Raw genomic sequence first — 17,976 nt, 5'->3', positions numbered from 1 at the left:
CGGCGGTGGTGCGACGAAAAGATCTTCATCTCCTTGTTGCACCACCGTGCGACGAAAATGTCTCTCTTCATCGCTCCATTAGACGACGAAGGACGACGCTTCGTTGTTGGTCCAGTCATCCTGACGCGATGACGAAGGATGACGAAGCGTCGTCCTTCGTCTACTCTTCCAAATTTGGGTGACGCTTCATCGTCCAAATCTGGGTGACGAAGAGTCGTCCTTTGTAGTTGGAGATGCGAGATCGATGGAATGCGTCGACCGTCGGTGGTGGCCGGAGAAGGAAACAAACCCTAGGGATAAAATCTAAACTTTTTAAACTTTGATGATGGGTTTAGTTACAGTTTTTAAACCTGGAGGGGGGAAATGGTGAATTTTAAAGTTTTAAACAATAAAATATCGATTTTACCCCTACCACTAACTGAGAAATTTGACGACAGTTTGGTCATGGGTGAGAAAACTAGATTTTCATCTTCCGTGGATATGAGTTTGAGATAGGCCTAAAATATGGGTGGGAAATAGTCTTTTTCCCTTTTAAAAATTTATAACACTAAAATGACTTTTATAATTTTGCATTTATTTTATAAAAATTATAATTTGGACCAGAATTAGATTTGGAACACAAGCTTTCAAGGAATAAACTAATGGAGACAAATGATAAATTATTTTTAATTAGAAGATAATTGTTTGCTTTGAAAAAGGGTAAAAATGTTGCGTATCTTTATGGAAATAAAATAAAGCCAAAGGACTTATTCCCACAAGGTTTGGATGCAATCCTAAAATATCATTTATGAGATCTTAAAAATTTTAATATTCCATTATGAATTGTTAACTTTAACTAAAATTGTTAGTTATAGGAAATAAAATCATTATTTTATTACTAAACTCTAAAACTCTATAAATTTATATCATTTTCTTCTCATAGTTTAAAAAATTAACAATTTTTCTCTAACCCAAAAGTTTGAAAATTTCATTTTTCCCTCTAAAATTTTTTCTTCATTCTCCAACAACCAAAATCCATTGTTATCATTAGTCGATCACCTCAACATATTCTTCTCTAACCGTTGGCCTTTTCATTAAAGCAGGTTCGTTAGATGAAGACGAGTCAAATCGGCATCAGAAGAGTCTTCGTCTGATGAACCTATTTTGGTGGAAAAGTCGACGATCGAAGAAGAAGATGTTGGGATGGCCAGTTGACAACGACAACAAATTTCAATAGTTAGAGAATGAAAAAAAATCTTAAGGAAAAAAATAAAATTTTCTAATTTTAGGTGAAAAAATTTATTAGTTTTTTAAATTATAAAAAAATATATAAAATTTTAAAATTTAATAATAAAATAATAATTTTATCTCTTATAATTAATTATTTCAATTAAAGTTAGTAACTTATAAGTAAATATTTAGATTTTTAAAACTCTAAAAGTTTAGAAAGTACCCAAAATTTGAGTGAAAATAAGTCCTTTGGCCATAAAATAATAATGATTTTATTCATATTGAGGTAACTGAGCTATACTTACTTTGCATTATGATATGAAATAAAATAATGGGTCAAATAAAATGCATCACCATCTTTTAATTTTTTGCTTTTTTTTATTGTTAAATTATTTTGACCTCCCCCCTATATTTACTTTTGTATCAAAAGAATAAAAATATGGTTAATATTCCCTTTACTTGAATCAGAGACAGGCCTATAAATTGGCCCAAAAGGGCAGGATTGGCTTACCATATATTCAAATTGAATTAATTTAATTTAATTGGTGTTATATTTAATTAAAATTAAATTTAAGTTAAAATGATAATTTAATTTATTTTTTAAAATATTATTTATTTTATCAATAATAATTATTTTATAATGATATTATTATTTGTTTCACATACAGCCTTAAATAATATTTTTAATTAGTTAAAACGATTAAAAATTCGAACTTCCACTAATTATTAATTATGTAAACCAAAAGTGGATAATCACACGCTTGGATTCAACTCAAAGCCAGCCTAATTGGCTTTTGCTTCCACATTTTAGTTTCGGGCAAGAGTCTTCCATTCAATAGGAAACATCCACGTCACCTGAAATTCCACGTGTACTTTTCCCATTTGTAGAGACCAAGTCATCCTACGTGTCATCCTCGTCCTCCCCCCCAAGCAAATTTTACAGATTCAGGTCCAGCATTTTCTGATCGAAACCCTAAGAATCAAGCCTTAATCTTTCTATCGCTCGCTCTCATTGAACTCTGGATAAAGCCTTGGATCGAACCGTGGCTCCCACAGGGCCACCGCAAGGCCTCACTCAGAGAAGAAAAACGTCGTCGTCGTCGTCAACTACTACCGCGAGAAGAAGTTTATTACAATCGCAATCGCCTTCTGATTTTCCGTTTTGGCAACAGAATTGGTTCTTAGCTTTACTCTTCCTCCTCGCCATGGCTTTCTTCGCTCTCGCTATCTTTCTCTTCCTCGGTCTCAATGTCGACGACATGTCTCCCTCGTCTGCGTCTGCTGCTTCCTCTGAAGGAGTCGAGGTTCGAATTTCGCATTTCGACCTTATTTTTCTTGCAATGTCATCATTGATCATCTGATTTGTGGAATCTTTCAGTTGAAGAAACTTATTGACACTTTGGAATGTCTTGCCAGATTACTTATGGGACTGCTCTTAAGTTGATGCATGAACGAACGAAATTTCGGCTGCACTCACACGATGTGCCGTACGGCTCTGGTAGTGGCCAGCAGTCCGTCACTGGTTTCCCCAATGTTGACGACTCAAATAGCTACTGGGTACTGTTTTCTCTGCGTTCTGTTAAAATTCTTATTTATTACTATTACAGCATTTAAGGCAATATAGTTTCTTGTAGAAGTGAATTAGGGTGAGCGCGTCTGATACCTGCTAAAAAAGGGGAACTGAAACAGAAACAGGCGGTGCCTGGTTGGAACCGAATCCGATTGAGGAATCGGATAGGGTTTTTGGGTCAGTCCCGAATCTGATTTCTAAGAGGTTGAAAACCGGAAATGGAATATACCTGAGATAAGTCGGTTCCAAGTGAGAAGCAAATCCGAAATGCCTGGTACCTAACAGTTCCTGCCGGGACATTTGCTCACCCCTAAGTCCATATTGCATTACATTATTGCCGATTATGTGATTTGCTGGCCTTCAAATTCTTGAATAAAATAAATAACTTTTGTCTAGGAAATATTATGTTCTCTCATAAAGCAAATGTTTGAAATGGAAAACAAATTTTATGTTCGTCTGGAAAGATTTTAAATCACTTCGATATCTTTGCACAGCAGACTCAGCGTATTTCCTCTTTGCACTCGGTAGATATCTTCCTGGTTCCTTTGGTTTTGCATATGGAAACTTGGTGAAACTTATGTTGAATAAAACTTTTCTATAAAATAGTTTTGTATATATTTTCTTTTTGCATAAGAAGTAAGAATTTGTGGTGCAGATTGTTAGGCCTGTCCCAGGGACATCTGCCAAACAAGGTGACACCATTACTACTGGGACCATCATCCGTCTGCAGCACATGAGGACTCGAAAGTGGATGCACAGCCATTTGCATGCATCCCCAATTTCAGGCAACCTTGAGGTTAGTTGGGTTCTTCTTATGCTCTTATTTCAGCACTGCCTGCATATGGTAGTGAAATTCCAAATAATCTCAGTTGTATGTATGCGATATGAAGATACAATTGCCACACTCCATTCCAATGCTGACAAAACTGTTAATTGGTTTGGCCTGACCTGGAATCAGCCTTTTTAAAAATCAAGTTGTTATTTCTGTTTTATTGCTAATGCAAGACACATTGTGCTGGGTGTAGGTTAGCTGCTTTGGGGGAGAACATGAATCTGATACTGGGGATTATTGGAGGTGAGACCAAAAATCTAACTTTTTTTCAAGTTGGCTACCTGTCATGATTCTGTTTGTCTGATGCTTCATATTGGGGCAATGTCTGTTAGGCTTACGATTGAAGGGAGTGGTGAGACATGGAAGCAAGATCAGAGGGTCCGGCTGCAACATGTTGACACTGGTGGCTATTTGCACAGTCATGACAAAAAATATCAGCGGATAGCCGGGGGGCAACAGGAGGTGAGAAACAAACATTGCATTCACATTTGTACAATTTATATCGGCTACCAACCATTTAATTTTCTCTGCATTTATGTATAGGTATGTGGTGTCCGAGAGAAGCGAGCTGATAATGTATGGTTGGCAGCTGAAGGGGTATACCTCCCTGTTTCCATAAGCAAGTAGACATCTTGGGGGAGTCTCCCTGAAACCAGGTGCATGGATTTTGACTCTTAGGTGGCTGGCACCTGTTTTTATGCTTATGTTAGATTATATAACATTTTGCTTTTTAAATGTCATCATGTGTACTCTGGCCGTAATATCGGACCATCAGAGAATACTCATCGTAGCATAACTCATAACCAGTATTTTGTTCATGATTGTTGAATAGAAGGCAAATTAAACAGCATCTTCAATCTAGGGATGTTCCATATGCAAATCTTGTGGCATTTGTGCGCAACCATTTGTATCATGTACTTGGACATTAGATTTTATGTGTTGTGGCCTTCTTGGGTTACAAAAGTTTGGGCGTGTTGGAGGATTTTGAATTTTAAGGAGTTCATTGATGCATTGTTTTCTAATTATTGGCCTTCTTGGGTGACAAAAGTTTGGGCGTGTTTGAGGATTTTGCATTTCTGAAATTTTCAATTTTGTTTTTTCTTTGTTATGGCTGTTTAGCACCGCTCAATAATTTAAAAGACTTAAAAGCATTTTAAGTTAAACCAAAGCCCATCTTGTAAGCACGAATTGTTGGGCTGATAAAGGGGCCAACCATTTGCCCAAAAAGTAGCCTTCTGAAGAAGGCCAAAGGACTATTTCCCACCAAGGTATGCTGAAATGTTAAGTTTTCACCTTTTATCTTTGATAATACCAAACACCCACCCATGAACAGTTAAAATTAACGGAACCCTAACCCCTTGAAATTTTATCTCCTTTTGCTCTCGAAAATTTTAAAAACTAAAAGTTTTCCTCAGCCTAAGTTTTAAAAAATAACAGTTTCACCCTAGGGTTTTTTTTTGAAATCTCCAACGACATCTCCGGTTCCATTGCCGACGGTATCTCCCTCTCGAAGCATCCTCTCCTTTTGGCGATCTCTTTCCTCCCATTTGGAGCCCCGATCGGCGTCAGAGATGCCTTGGAAGACGAAGAACTTCGTCGGGGAAGACGAAGACGAAGGACTTCGTCGAAGATTTCAAAAAGAACCCCTAGGGTGAAACTGTCATTTTTTAATACTTAGGCTGGGGGCAAATTTTAGTTTTTAAAGTTTAGAGGGGTAAAAATAGATTATATTTTAGTTTATTTTTAATATTATAGAAAAAATGACGATTTTACCCTTACCACCGTTAATTTTAACTGTTCATGGGTGGGTGTTTGGTATTATCAAAGATAAAAGGTGGAAACTTGACATTTCAGCATACTTTGGGTGGGAAATAGTCGTTTGGCCTCTGAAGAACCTCTTTCTTCTTTTGCTTTAGGTAGCCCACCCCAATTTATTAGGCCTTCTACTTTACCTTTTCATTAGAGGTAAATTAAAATCGAGTTAAATCAAGTATGAGGTTAGCTTGAGTTTGAATTTATAATGTCAAATTCAAACTTGTTCGAATTGGTGTATAGTATTACCAAAAAATTATTGACAAAGTGAATGATATTATTGGAAGAATGAATAGTATCATTGGCAAGATAAAAAAATGTTATAATATTGACAAATAAGTCAATATTGAGTTAAACTAGAGTTTCATCTCAAGATATTTTCATTTAAGTCAAGTCAATTCATATTGTATCCATTTCTACTTTTCTCTAATTGGTTTTTGTGGCTTTTGTAAGAAATGATTAAGGATTTGATTTGAATTAGTTTAAACTCAAATCATTGTTTGGTTTGAACTTTGAATGAGTTGAGTTCAAGAGCCTTTCATTTCAGGTTGTTGCTCTTGGGATCAATGCCTTACGAATTTTATCATACTAAAATTCATTTTTTAGTTGTTCTTCATCTTCCTTGTTAATGAATTTTTTTCATCTCCAATATTAATATTGGCTAGTTTGCGCGGCTCGAGTTTGATTTCAAATTAATTATTTTGAATTTAAATTAAACTTAAATTAACACTTATTTGATCTTAATTTGGTTTGTTATGAATCTATTCCTAACATGGAATGCAATTACTTGTTACATTATTAAAAAAAAAAAAAAAGTAACAATGAAAAGAGAATCACGCCGACTTCCATGACACTCAAATCGAAAATTTGTTGGTCTGGGCCCCAGAGCTCGCAAATGCTCGGCAAAGCTCTTCATTTCTATGGGTTCTTTCACCAGCCAACCTCAGTGTTTAGATCTGATCTGAGAGATGTTACCAAAATTAATTTATTGGACAGCCATTTTTTTCTGACCAAACCTGGTGAGCCAATCTTTCTCGGTTTGGGCCACCACAACAAATACTTCCATAACTTGTCTTCTACCATCCATATACTATACACTGTAAATTTTCAATACATCTTAATATATGTCTTTTCAACTGAAGGCAAAACTTTTTCCAATCCGTCAATGTCATTCTTCTTGCTTTCCCACTTGGGCTTTGCATATTGTTGACAAATTGATACCTTACAGCTTGATGAAACACAGAAATCTTACACTAAATTCTATAAAGCTCTTCATTTATTTCAATTTCCACTCTTTCATTTATTTACAAATGAAACCAGACAATCTCATATTGCCTTTCTGTCAGTACCCGAATCTTTAAACTTCCCAAAACGTATGTTTCCATACAAAAATCAATTGCTCATTTATGTTTTTTTTTTTTTTTGTTTTCTGATTAAAAATTTCAATAGGCATAAGAGAAGTAAATTTGAATCGAACCGAATCCAGAAAAAATGTCAACTCTAAGTTTTAGTCTACTACCAACTAATTTCAACCTTGAATCACAATGAGGAAGTTTCCTCTCATTATGGATGCAAGTGAAACATTGGATTCTTATTTAATGAAAACGAAAAAGACCCATTTCTTGAGCTTTTGTCTCGTACGAATTCAATAATGTAAATGAACATGTCTGTGATGGTCCCAAAATTTTCTGATAGAAACTCCTATGTAGACAACAATAAACGAAGCTTCACACCATTGTACAATACCAGGGAGGACAGCCATAGAGAGTAAATGAATTCACCAAATCTTCTTCTATAATCTACATTCTTTGCTAACCAAACCTTAACAAAGGTAAGAGTAGATTTGAGTCTAACCAAACCCAAACATAAGTTGAATCGAATTTAGTTCAAATCAATAATAGTCAATTTAAGTTTGTTTAAATTGACAGAAGTTATTGTTAGTAAAATAAAAAAGTTACCGACAGAATGAATAATATCACCGATAAAATGAATAATATAACTGGAGAGAGACTCAAACTGAGCCAAGTTAACTTAGTTTAAATCTAATCTTATATAAAACTCAATTCACATTTAGTTCAAATTTAAAATAATTAATTTGAAATCAAATTTGTTTAAATCATTTGAAGAGAAGAAAAAAGGGTAAAGAACCAAAGTTTTGTTGGAAACATAACATTCAGGATTAAAAAACCAACAAAGAAATGGATTCCCTGATGGAAATAAAGGCTTAATAGTCGCTGTTATGTACGTGGAAGAAAAAGACCGACACCACATTTGAGCAATTAGGAGTATTTCAACGTATGACATTAAAGAGTAGGGCCAGAGAGTTGGACAAAAATGTCGCAATAATAAGTTGAAAATAGGTCCTTGGTGCTCATAATTCATAACAAAATTTAGCCTCTGATTTCCTAGTAATCCATCCCATGACATGACACTGACAGCCAAGCATTTCTAGAAAAGCATCTCGTCAAATGCTTCGATTTTTATAAAGCATTTCTCATGCCTCAAAATCCAGCTTGGGCGTAGTTCAGTTCGGTATTTGATTTAAACAAATTTGAAGTCAAGCTTAAATATTATCAGCTCGAATTCACATTAAAGCAACATAATTTCGTCGGATCATTATCACATTTATCTTCTTTTAAATGGTGTTTTATATGCATTTAGATAGAAGCAAAGCAAAACCCCAAGCATAAGTTAACTCAAGAGATTACTAAAATTTGTCGACTTAATTTTAGAAGAAGTTTGAGTTCAAATCAAGAAGAAAATTCAAAGTTCACTACTTGACTTAGAGTTTGTGGTTGAAGTTTATTTATAAATATTAAGACTACGTCATTTTATTAATTAAAAAGAATGATTTAACTAAAATAATATAGTTTTGAAACTAATGAAATCGACATCCTTTTATTTGATTCAAATTGAGCTACAACCAAACTCAAATGAATCAAATCAAACAATTGACCCACAAGTTACATCAAACTGAATTTTTTTTAGTTTGAATCTGATTTAAATTCAATCTAAATTTAATAAATGAACTTAGAGAAAACCTTATTTTCAACATCAGCCCGATTTAGCTCAGGTCTAACCCTATTTTCATTTTTTTTTTCAAACAAATTTTCATAGACGGTAGCCATCTTCTCCGATTTCTTCACCAACAATATCTTTTTTTATCCGTCGCGTCTCATTTTATGTATTCTAATCAATCTCTAACCAACCCCTAATAAGGCTTAACTTGAAATGACCGCTACCACCATAAAGATTGTATTCTTCAAATTAACTTCTCAACAAGTTTTTGCTCTTATCAGGGTAAATTGATATGTTCAGATCCAATCCCAAGCCAAAATCCATCTCACATAATGGACATGATTTACTTCATTCATAGATATTAACAAACTCGAAAAAAGAGATAATTTTCTACATACATTAACAGAGCTACAAGACTCGTGACTGTAATAAGATTATGAAAAGAAGACTAACGTCGAGTTCTCTTCAATCAAAATGGCAAGCTCTTAGAAGTTGAACTAGCTGTGAGGGACTTGAAGTGTTCTGATGGAACAAATTCTTGCGGCAAATTGGCCCTTTTAACGATTCTTCTCATGTTGTTCTGCAAACTTTGCTGGACTAATTGTTTCACAGCTTTCTTCTCCTCGCTCATCATGTCTTCTTCTTCGTCTATGGTAACCCCGCCTGTATTAGTAGATGCTGATGAAGATCCGAAAATGGGAGCTGAAACTGTGGCGCTCAAATTCTCACCTCCATAACTCTCTGATACTTGCTTCCCCTTATCTACTTGCAAACATTCCAAAATCCTTGAAGCTCTCTTCTGTGCCAATGTGCTTCCTAGAAGTGTTAATTCAAGCAATGATGAAGCTATTCCAGCTTCAATCATAGCGTGTCTATCTCCATATGACTTATGCGCCATCACCATCAAAATGTAGCATGATTTCTCCTGGCACCCTGGAGAATCAGTCCAATTTAAAACGTCAACCAAAATCGGAAATGCATCAGGCACCACACTAATTGCCTTCCGACCTTCTGAAGTCGATACCACATTGCTCAAAACTGATAGAATTCTTTCACTCAAATCCATGTCACCCAACGTGTTCAACACAAATGGGATCAAATCGGTTTCCAGAATATACGAAGTGTTTGCTGGAAATATTGACAGATTGTACAGAGCTCGAAGTGCGTCATGTTTAGCTTGTGAACTACTTTTGCCATCTGAATTCTTGAGGGTCTTCACCAAGAATGGGACAGCACCAGAAGATCCAATGATAGGCTTATTTGAATCCAAAGCACTCAAGCCCAAGAAATTTGCTACTATCCCTTCTGAGACTGAAGGGTTTTGAGCATTTGGAGAGTCAATCAACTGTAGCATCTTGTGCACAGCTCCTGCTTTGACAATGGCTGCTTTGTTCCTGCAAATGGAAGCATGGAAAGTGGCATGTCTTAGTTAATAATTTCAGTTTAAGAGCTACAACAATTTACAGAAAAATAAAAACATATGAACTAAGAAAACTGCTAAACTGAACTCACACATCGTTGCCGATCCCAAGATTCAGAAGAGCATAGAGAGCAGCAACTTGAGAATCAACATCTTCGAAATCAAGCATTCCAGCTAAAGGTGGGATGGCTCCTAACATGGCAAGAGTGACCCTTGCTTCCGAGTTTTCCTTCGCAAGTAACCTCACTTTACAAGCTCCTTCTCTTCGCTTCACTTCGTCTTCAACCTGCAGCTCCTTCACCACATGTTTCAACTCCTCCAACGCCTCCTCTTTCTTTCTCGTTTCAATCTCAGTACTTTCCCTTTCCGCGTCAGCAGCCAAACTCAGAAGATCCGATAGCTTCTCCGAACCTTTACTACGTCGTTTCGGCTTTTCTTCATTTTTACTCTCCAAATTCTTTGAACTTGTAGTGATCGAAATATTATCCTCCTCTTGAAACTCTTGGCGCAACCGAGAACTGCCGCCGCAACTGACGGCGTCGAAGATTTTTCGGCGGAATGAAGCGGCGGTCCAGAAACGGTGGTGGTGATGGTTGGCGGTGGCGGTGGAATGGTGGTCGAGGACCAAGGATCTGACATTGTTTTGATGAATCTTCGCCATTACCGATAATGTTGCTATTACAACGAACTACATTGATTTCATTTAAAACAAGACACCACGCAGTACAACCAACCCGACCCGAACTGAGATTCGGTTGGCTTCTAGAGAGAGAGTTGAAGTGAAGAGCTTCTGATTGTCAATTTATAATGGCAGAGAAAATGTTCAAACAGCCTCACTCTCAGAGTCTGTCTAGAGGCTAGATAAAGAGACAGTGACTGTGACACAGTAATATCTAACGCCACGTTTGGATAGCCTTTTGAGAATAATGTTCAAAAGACGACCATCAATTTCCCACAAAAATATTAAAAATTAAAAAAAAATGAAAACATATTCTATCAGCCAAATATTATTATTACTTTTTACTATTTTTGTATAAGCCTTTTCTGAATATACCTAAGGAGATTAAATCTCTTTCTCAATTTTTCAAAGGGAGATTAGGTGTAAATTTGAGTTAAATCAAGTTTGAATAAAAATTAATTCGAATTTAATATGAGAAACTGTTAAAAAACATTGAAAAAAATTATTATTAAAGAAAAAGTAAGAGAAAAAAAATACTAGAGAATAAGTCAAAGAAAAAGCAAGTTGTCGGAAAAGATAATTTTGTTAACAAATTTCTAATGAATATTAGAGAATTCAATCTATGTCAAGAATGAATAAGATTGAGAGTTTGAATAGCTAGATTGAATTCAACGAGATTTATTACTATTTATTTTTACAATTAAATCCAGTTTATTTTACAATTAAAATTCGAAAGCTCTTTCCTTTGTGGAAATACTAATCAATATTCAATAGCAAGAAGAAATAAATAAATAAACATTTTCAACTCCAAACAAGGCCTTGTTTTTTTTTTTAATTGAAAATAAAAAAATATATTTAGAGGCTTGAAAAAGAAGACGCGGGTGGAAGAGAGAGAAAAGCTTGGTAAACAAGCCAAGGTGACCCCGGTCCATTATTTTCTTTAGTGGCATAGGGAGACGTGTAATTTGTACTACACTACTTTGCATTCCACAGTAGTAACTTACATCATGCATCATCTGTGCCATCCAGGTAATCGGCTTCTTCGTGTGGGCCAGATTTTAGAGATTTGTGGGGCCGTTGAAAATCTAATAGGATTGGAGTTGGGTGTAGATTTAATACGGTGGAGAGGAGAGTAGGGATTGAGGTGTACCGTGTAAGTAAAGCAGTGGCGTAGAAGCATGAGCACCCTTCTCTGACTTCAATGAAGGTAGATGCGTACAATTGCTGACCTAACTCACACACTCAAAGATCTTTTTCCCTCTTAATTGTAGGACTTAACGCTATAGTTAATTACATTAATGCCACTAAAATATTAGTGACGAAAGGGAAACAAGTCTCTAGACTCTAGGCGACCAAGTTTTTTTTTTTTTTTCCCCTTTGTTTCTCTTTTTTTTTTTCTTTCAACATTTTGTTATTTTGTTACCAGGAGAGAATTCGATCTATGGTGCCATGATGCTCGATCTTAAATCCTCTTAGTGCACTGAAGCTATATCATCACTGACTTTTTTCCTCTTCACTAATCATTCATATAAATCAAATTTGATCTTAAATTAACTATTCTAAATACAAATTAAACTTGTATAAATTATTTTGAATCCATTGATAGCTACAATCTGAAGGATAAATTTGTCCAAAATAAAATTTAAAACTGGAACGAGAGTTTCAACAAATTACGGTGTGATAAATAATGACAGCATGGAAAATAAGGGGCTTAAAAGTCAAAATTCAGAGCACATGGTGTGGGATGTTATTGATAATTTTCCTTGAAAACATTATTTTGTCACTCTTATTTCATACCATCACTAGTAATCGTCAAGATGATTAGAGTTTAGTGGATTAGTAGTGTAAAGCATTTAACCCACAAAAATGTAATTTGATTGAAGCATTTGAAATGCAATATTCTTCAACAAGCAAAGCAATTACATCATAAAACATGTTTGTGCAAATATTTCAAACATTTACTTTGAGTAAACAATAAATTTATAATCACGTGAGCATTGGCCAAATTCAGCAAGATCGTGAGGTTGAAATTTGGGTGGCAGTCTGTGGTTTTTAGATTCAAGTGGGAATGCATATTTGCCCAAACCTTGGACGGGAAATAGTAATTTACTGATATTTTAATTTTTTGTGTCAAGTTTGCACAAATGGCACAAATGGATTCAAAATTAATCAAGTTAAGCATAAACAATTAAAGCTTGTTTTCGGTTCAAATTTGAATGGATTAAAATGGTGAAAAATAATGTAGGAGAAGACAATAATACACCCAAAGAGAAAATAAGAATCGTCGAAAAAAAAAAAGAAACTATTAGACATGGAGATGAATCGTCAAAGAAAAAGAATTATTGCAAAAAGAGTTCAAACAGAAAAATCATTGACATCCCTCAAACTTGAACTTACATTATACAAGACTAACATTATTTTGCCCAAAAGAGTTCCAACAATTTTTTTTCTTCAACAAACCTTTTTGTCTAATCAACTTTGAATAGCCCTCAAACACATTGGATAATGTTTATATAAAATTATTGTATCCAAAAAATTTTAAAGTTACCGATTCAAGACAAGATTCAATCTGATTTATTTGAGTTTAAAGTAAACAAACCAAACTCAAGCTGAAAATTATGCTAACTTTCATACAATAAGTTGAATTTGAATAGATCTGAACATTCAAGTTCCAGCTAACTTGAGTTAAATCTAAAATCAAATAACTTTTTAATCGAGCTTAACCCTTAGTTCACCAATCTCTAACTAATATCAAACAAAATCTTGTTTGGACTCAATTCAAATTAAATCGAACCCTATGCCCTTTATATTTATCATTTGCTTGAAAATTTTGCAGAACACAATGAAGGAAGCTAGTAAGAATTAGACAATGATTTTATGGTTTGCATCTTTAATCGCCTTTTAACATATCCAATAGCTTAAGGCAAGGCAAGTAAAATTCGTAATGGGGAGAGGTTGGTTGTAAAGATGGGGAGAGAAAGATTGGTTAATGAAAATAGGTGGAACATGGATAGAGAGAAACGAAAAAGGACAATAAAACAAAAGGTTAATTTTTAATTCTATTAAATAAAAATAACTATAATGCTCTTTTACAGTTGAATTTAAAGTTAACTTTATGTTATATAACAATGTGATTTATACTAAATGCACTGGGTGAGAAAATGTTAATAATTCTATAATTTGTCAGCTTGTTTCTTGGTCTCCATATCCATTATTTATTTTTAAACTCAATACAAAAAATTAAGGCACATTATTTATGTCCCTCTCACAAATTTGTTGAATGCCTTTTTCTAAAGTTTAAAAGAATTCAATAATTAGTTAGACTTAGGTTGGGAGGATAATGAGCCACACCCAGTTTCGCTCCAGCTAAGAAGCTTAATTCCAATAAATGATTTTCGTGTCAACCGCTTTCTTCACCTAGCCAAATTCAAACTATCATTAACCCATTAACATAGAGTTTGGCTCAACCCTGGCAGTTCGTCTCAATTGCTTTCTTCACCCAACCAAATTCAAACTAATATTAAACCATTAATATTGAGTTTGGTTTAGATTTGTCAGTTAATATCATCAAATCGTATTTATATTATGTTAATTTAAGTTTTGGGTTAACATTAGATCGTATCCATGTCGTGTTAGCTTAGGTTTTGGGTCAAGGACCCTTTATCATAACTCAAAACATGTAAAACAACTTAAGAGTTCATTTAACTATTTAACCAATATTGCTTTGCCAATCTTCTCTTATTATTCCTAGACGATATGAAATATTTATACATACCTAATAAGTCTATCATGTTTCATTGATGTAAGTATTGCCTAGAGGTGTTACAATTAAAATTATGAATAATAATAGTAATTAGGAGAAAAGGGCATTCTCATTTTACAAAGTCAGACATCTCTTGTTAGAACTTTATAGAAGAGTATTACAATAAGTACTAATGAATGAGTACCAATAGATAACGTGTCATGATTGGGTGATTTAATTATTTATTTTAATTTAAAATCATCTAATTATATGATAACATATTAATTTGTTAATACCCATCTGTGAGTACATAAATTATTACCATTTATTAAATGGATAATGTACTATATCATCAAAGAGTAAAGAGCTTTACCTTTCTACCATGTGACAAATGCATATGCACCAAGTTTTGGGATGTTCTGGGTGCTTGGATTTGCATACTTGTCTGTAAATAAGAAAACAAAGAAGCTATTAGATCAAGGCGTACTGGTAATTACCATGGCACCCATACTTAAGCCAACATTCACTAAAATTTGAAATTTATCTGCCATTGCACTAATACTTTCTTTGTACTAGTAAAGCGAAAAATGTAAAACAAAAAGACTTGGTACAAAACAATTTCACTTGGGTTAGAAGAAAGAAGACAAACTATTTTGTGTTTTACTTAGATGTGTCCCCAAAAACTGAATTAGTTTTTGGTGTGTATATCTAGTCACTAAAATCCTGGATATTGACAAAGATAAAACACAAAACTTCATTTATAAGACATGTACAACTCCAGAGGGCAAAATCAGTCGTTAGCAACCATGGTAACAAAGGGAGAAGTGTTGTCCATATACTTGATGCATAACCAGTTTTGGGTCATACATTCTTTGGAAGATGGGAAATCATCAACATTGACAATAACAGAGTCCTCCTTGAAATCTCCTCTCAACATGTTGCAATTTCATTCTCAACCAACTGCTGTATCACCCTCTTAACTGGCCTTGGCCCAAAGCCTGATGTACCCAGAAGCTCAACAGCTTCTTTCGTACTGTGAAGATTGATGTGCAAACCTGCACAAACTACTGTATGGATCTCATCAATGAATAAGATAATTTGCGCATTTGAAGCAGTAAACTCCTACAACAGCAGCTTTCAATCTTTCCTCAAAATCTCCATGAAACTTGGCACCAGCAACCGATGAACCCATAGCCAAGGAGATCAATAATATAGTACAAGAGCAAATGCAAAAATAAGATACAAAGTTGATCATAGAGGGACAATTATCATTGGCAATGTAGTAATTTTCACAAAAAATGTTTCAACAACCCAAACTCAACCAAGTTGATATCAGCTGCCATGGGACAACAGTCCAAAAAAGACAAATGCTCAGCAACTAGGGATATCTATGAAAGAACATATCTAACTTTTGAACAAAATTGTCACATACTTATGTCAAACAAATCTTTTTCCAACTAAGTCTTTCTTCAATCAGGAAAGTATAGCTAAGAGTAAAATAGAATCAAAACCTTTCTGTTCAACAATGGTTCTGGAACGTCCCCTCTCACAGTATGTTGAGGTAATCTGCATAAGAATGAAAAATACTAATTTAAACCTATTTCAAACATCATCTAAGAATGAGGAGAATGTTTTACTTTTATTGATAATGTAAATGGTTAAATATTTACAAACTAACATTTTCCCTCCCCATCAATTAATTATTTTTACATAGATGATAGATTACATTACAAGAATAAACCACAGGCTTTGAATTGAAGGTATACCAAATCAATTCAACTTACAAAATAACCTATGCACTTGCAGCAGAAAAGAGGAAATATTGAAATAATTCACTTATAAATGTCAAGGGAACAACATATTTTACAATCCTCAAAAGAGTCTTGACAAAGTTAAATTCTCAAAATATAAAAAACAAAAAAAGTGTTTCAAACAACATACCCCTCAGCACCAGGCTTGCCAATAATAATAGGATTATTTATGGTTCTTTGAGATAATATCTGCATACACCTCTAAATTTCATCATCTCAACACGTAACCCGATCATGTTTGCCCCGCCTAGCAAGCTCTGTCAAATCATTCCAATATTTGTCCAGTGCCTCATATTTTCCTTCAGGATCTATATATGTGAATGAAATGACATGTGAAGGCAGCAGTATCTAAGGTGCTATAAAATTAAGGATAATTATGAATAATGGTGCACCGTGCACTCAAGTTGTCACACAGTCATGAAAAAAAAATGATCAGTTTTCTTCCTAATAATACAATTAAACATAAAACCCCAAAAGAAAGAAGTTAGTCATACTTTGATCTGTTAGACTGTTACTCTGTCATTTTCACAAATAGCTTTGATGGCCTCCTTCAAGTCCTTCTTGTTAAGCTAAAGGTTCTTGAATAATTGTTTTGCCCAAACCTCTTATCAGAATAAAATGTTAACAAAAGATGCTCAACAGACACAAAATCATTTCCCATATCTTTTTTATACGTTCGAGAATTATCCAGTAGTGAACTAAGATGCAATCCTAATACAGGCCCCCTGGTGTATAACCTACAACAACAAAATAAAACTAATCATAGTTACAAAACCAACAAACTAAATCACCATAAGGCAAAGGATGATCATCAAAGCCAGTTAAAATCAGTATATCTATCAAAAATTTGTTAAAAACACCTTTGGGTGCTGGGATATAACTTCGTCTGTAGCCTTCAAAATTGAGGTGTTGTCAATCCCCGCCTTAGTGAATATTCTTTGAGCTAAACCGTCCTTTGCCCCAAAAGGGCCCACATCAAACGTTTAGATTCCACCACTTGGTGCTGCTAACTCTTGCGGCATCAACAGCAGCAGCGACGCCCTCTCATGCCATCTCAGAGTACTCAGTTGGATTAGCCTGATGACACATAAGCACAAAAATTATCAACATCCCGTATTAATAAACTGGAAAAGCCTTTTAGCAACGAATCAATGAGCGACTTGGACACAATTAAGAGCTGAAAATTCTATTCCATAAAGAACATGAAGTATCAATTGAGTTCCGTAATAAGTCGTCAACATCCTCACTTTCTCCAAATACATTCTGCTGATGCCAATCTCAAAATCTCTCCCCCTCGCGATATGACCATGGAAGCTCAAAGCGGACAATACCTCCCGGTTTTAAGTGACCTGTTATGTGCAGATGGAGGCAACCTCAACACATTCAGCTCAGAACTATGAATTGCAGTAAAAAAAGCTTAATACAAGCTTTAAAAAAAAACTCAAAACGATACTTATAAATAACATATTAGCTTAAAAAATAGCCTAATTAATACAATATCAATACGTATATACATTGAATGTAATAAAAGGTATAAGAAGCAGGAAGGCGCTTGTAGCGTAAGAGCGAAGAAGAGTGAAAGCGTTCGCCAATAACTCGGCAGAAACGACACCGTTCTGAGGAAACGAGAGGAAAATAGGAGGACGAGAAAGAGAATTAGAGAAAGAACATGTGGAAGAAGAATGACGGCGAGAGCTAGAAAACCGGCAACCGTATTGTGCGACAGAGAGTTCAAGTGTTTTCGAGGATTTTAAAGCGGCACTTTGCTAGCCTTCTCGAAGCCATTTGTTTATTTTGAAAGCAGAGAATAACATTGAAGAAATTGTTTATTTCGTTTCTTTGAAATTTTTGGAGACTGAGGTTCTAGATCTGTGTTTTAAAAC

At 34.7% G+C, this 17,976-nt stretch overlaps 2 protein-coding genes and 1 long non-coding RNA gene across 7 annotated transcripts; 1 reads left to right on the top strand and 2 right to left on the bottom strand.

The window, feature by feature from the left end:
• The first annotated feature begins 2,109 nt into the window (after nt 1–2,109).
• On the top strand, nt 2,110–4,633 carry LOC123200406 (stromal cell-derived factor 2-like protein). Its single transcript, XM_044615568.1, has 6 exons — nt 2,110–2,513; nt 2,626–2,766; nt 3,435–3,575; nt 3,805–3,854; nt 3,944–4,073; nt 4,155–4,633. Exons 1-6 carry the CDS (start codon nt 2,415–2,417, stop codon nt 4,236–4,238), a joined length of 645 nt encoding a protein of 214 aa, XP_044471503.1. The 5' UTR covers nt 2,110–2,414; the 3' UTR covers nt 4,239–4,633.
• Nucleotides 4,634–8,752: 4,119 nt separating this feature from the next.
• On the bottom strand, nt 8,753–10,706 carry LOC123200405 (protein spotted leaf 11-like). Its single transcript, XM_044615567.1, has 2 exons — nt 9,954–10,706; nt 8,753–9,835 (listed from the first exon to the last, which is right to left on the bottom strand). The coding sequence occupies exons 1-2, from the start codon at nt 10,520–10,522 to the stop codon at nt 8,911–8,913; spliced, it is 1,494 nt and encodes a 497-aa protein (XP_044471502.1). The 5' UTR covers nt 10,523–10,706; the 3' UTR covers nt 8,753–8,910.
• Nucleotides 10,707–12,392: 1,686 nt separating this feature from the next.
• LOC123200403 lies at nt 12,393–17,976 on the bottom strand. Of its 5 annotated transcripts, none has more exons than XR_006498552.1 (6): nt 17,341–17,973; nt 16,954–17,170; nt 16,588–16,830; nt 16,224–16,401; nt 15,794–15,848; nt 12,393–14,727 (listed from the first exon to the last, which is right to left on the bottom strand). It is a non-coding gene; the product is annotated as an uncharacterized LOC123200403 (long non-coding RNA). The 5 variants fall into 5 exon arrangements; XR_006498551.1 differs by lacking the exon at nt 12,393–14,727 and having other exon boundaries at nt 14,805–15,848; nt 17,341–17,487; nt 17,608–17,976; XR_006498550.1 differs by lacking the exon at nt 12,393–14,727 and adding an exon at nt 14,805–15,447 and having other exon boundaries at nt 17,341–17,974.

The sequence above is a fragment of the Mangifera indica genome, chromosome 17, assembly GCF_011075055.1.
Source record: "Mangifera indica cultivar Alphonso chromosome 17, CATAS_Mindica_2.1, whole genome shotgun sequence".
Lineage (NCBI taxonomy): Eukaryota > Viridiplantae > Streptophyta > Magnoliopsida > Sapindales > Anacardiaceae > Mangifera > Mangifera indica.
Note: the sequence above shows the minus strand (reverse complement) of the source record. Positions and strands in the feature narration are given on the sequence as shown.

Excerpts from the sequence above, each read along its gene's own strand:
- LOC123200405 (XM_044615567.1), bottom strand. The coding sequence starts at position 10,522 with ATGGCGAAGATTCATCAAAACAATGTCAGATCCTTGGTCCTCGACCAC. Across the intron at positions 9,836-9,953 it reads CTTGGGATCGGCAACGATGT|GAACAAAGCAGCCATTGTCA; the intron begins GTGAGTTCAGTT and ends TTCCATTTGCAG.
- LOC123200406 (XM_044615568.1), top strand. The coding sequence starts at position 2,415 with ATGGCTTTCTTCGCTCTCGCTATCTTTCTCTTCCTCGGTCTCAATGTC. Across the intron at positions 2,767-3,434 it reads ACGACTCAAATAGCTACTGG|ATTGTTAGGCCTGTCCCAGG; the intron begins GTACTGTTTTCT and ends TTTGTGGTGCAG. Across the intron at positions 3,576-3,804 it reads CAATTTCAGGCAACCTTGAG|GTTAGCTGCTTTGGGGGAGA; the intron begins GTTAGTTGGGTT and ends TGCTGGGTGTAG.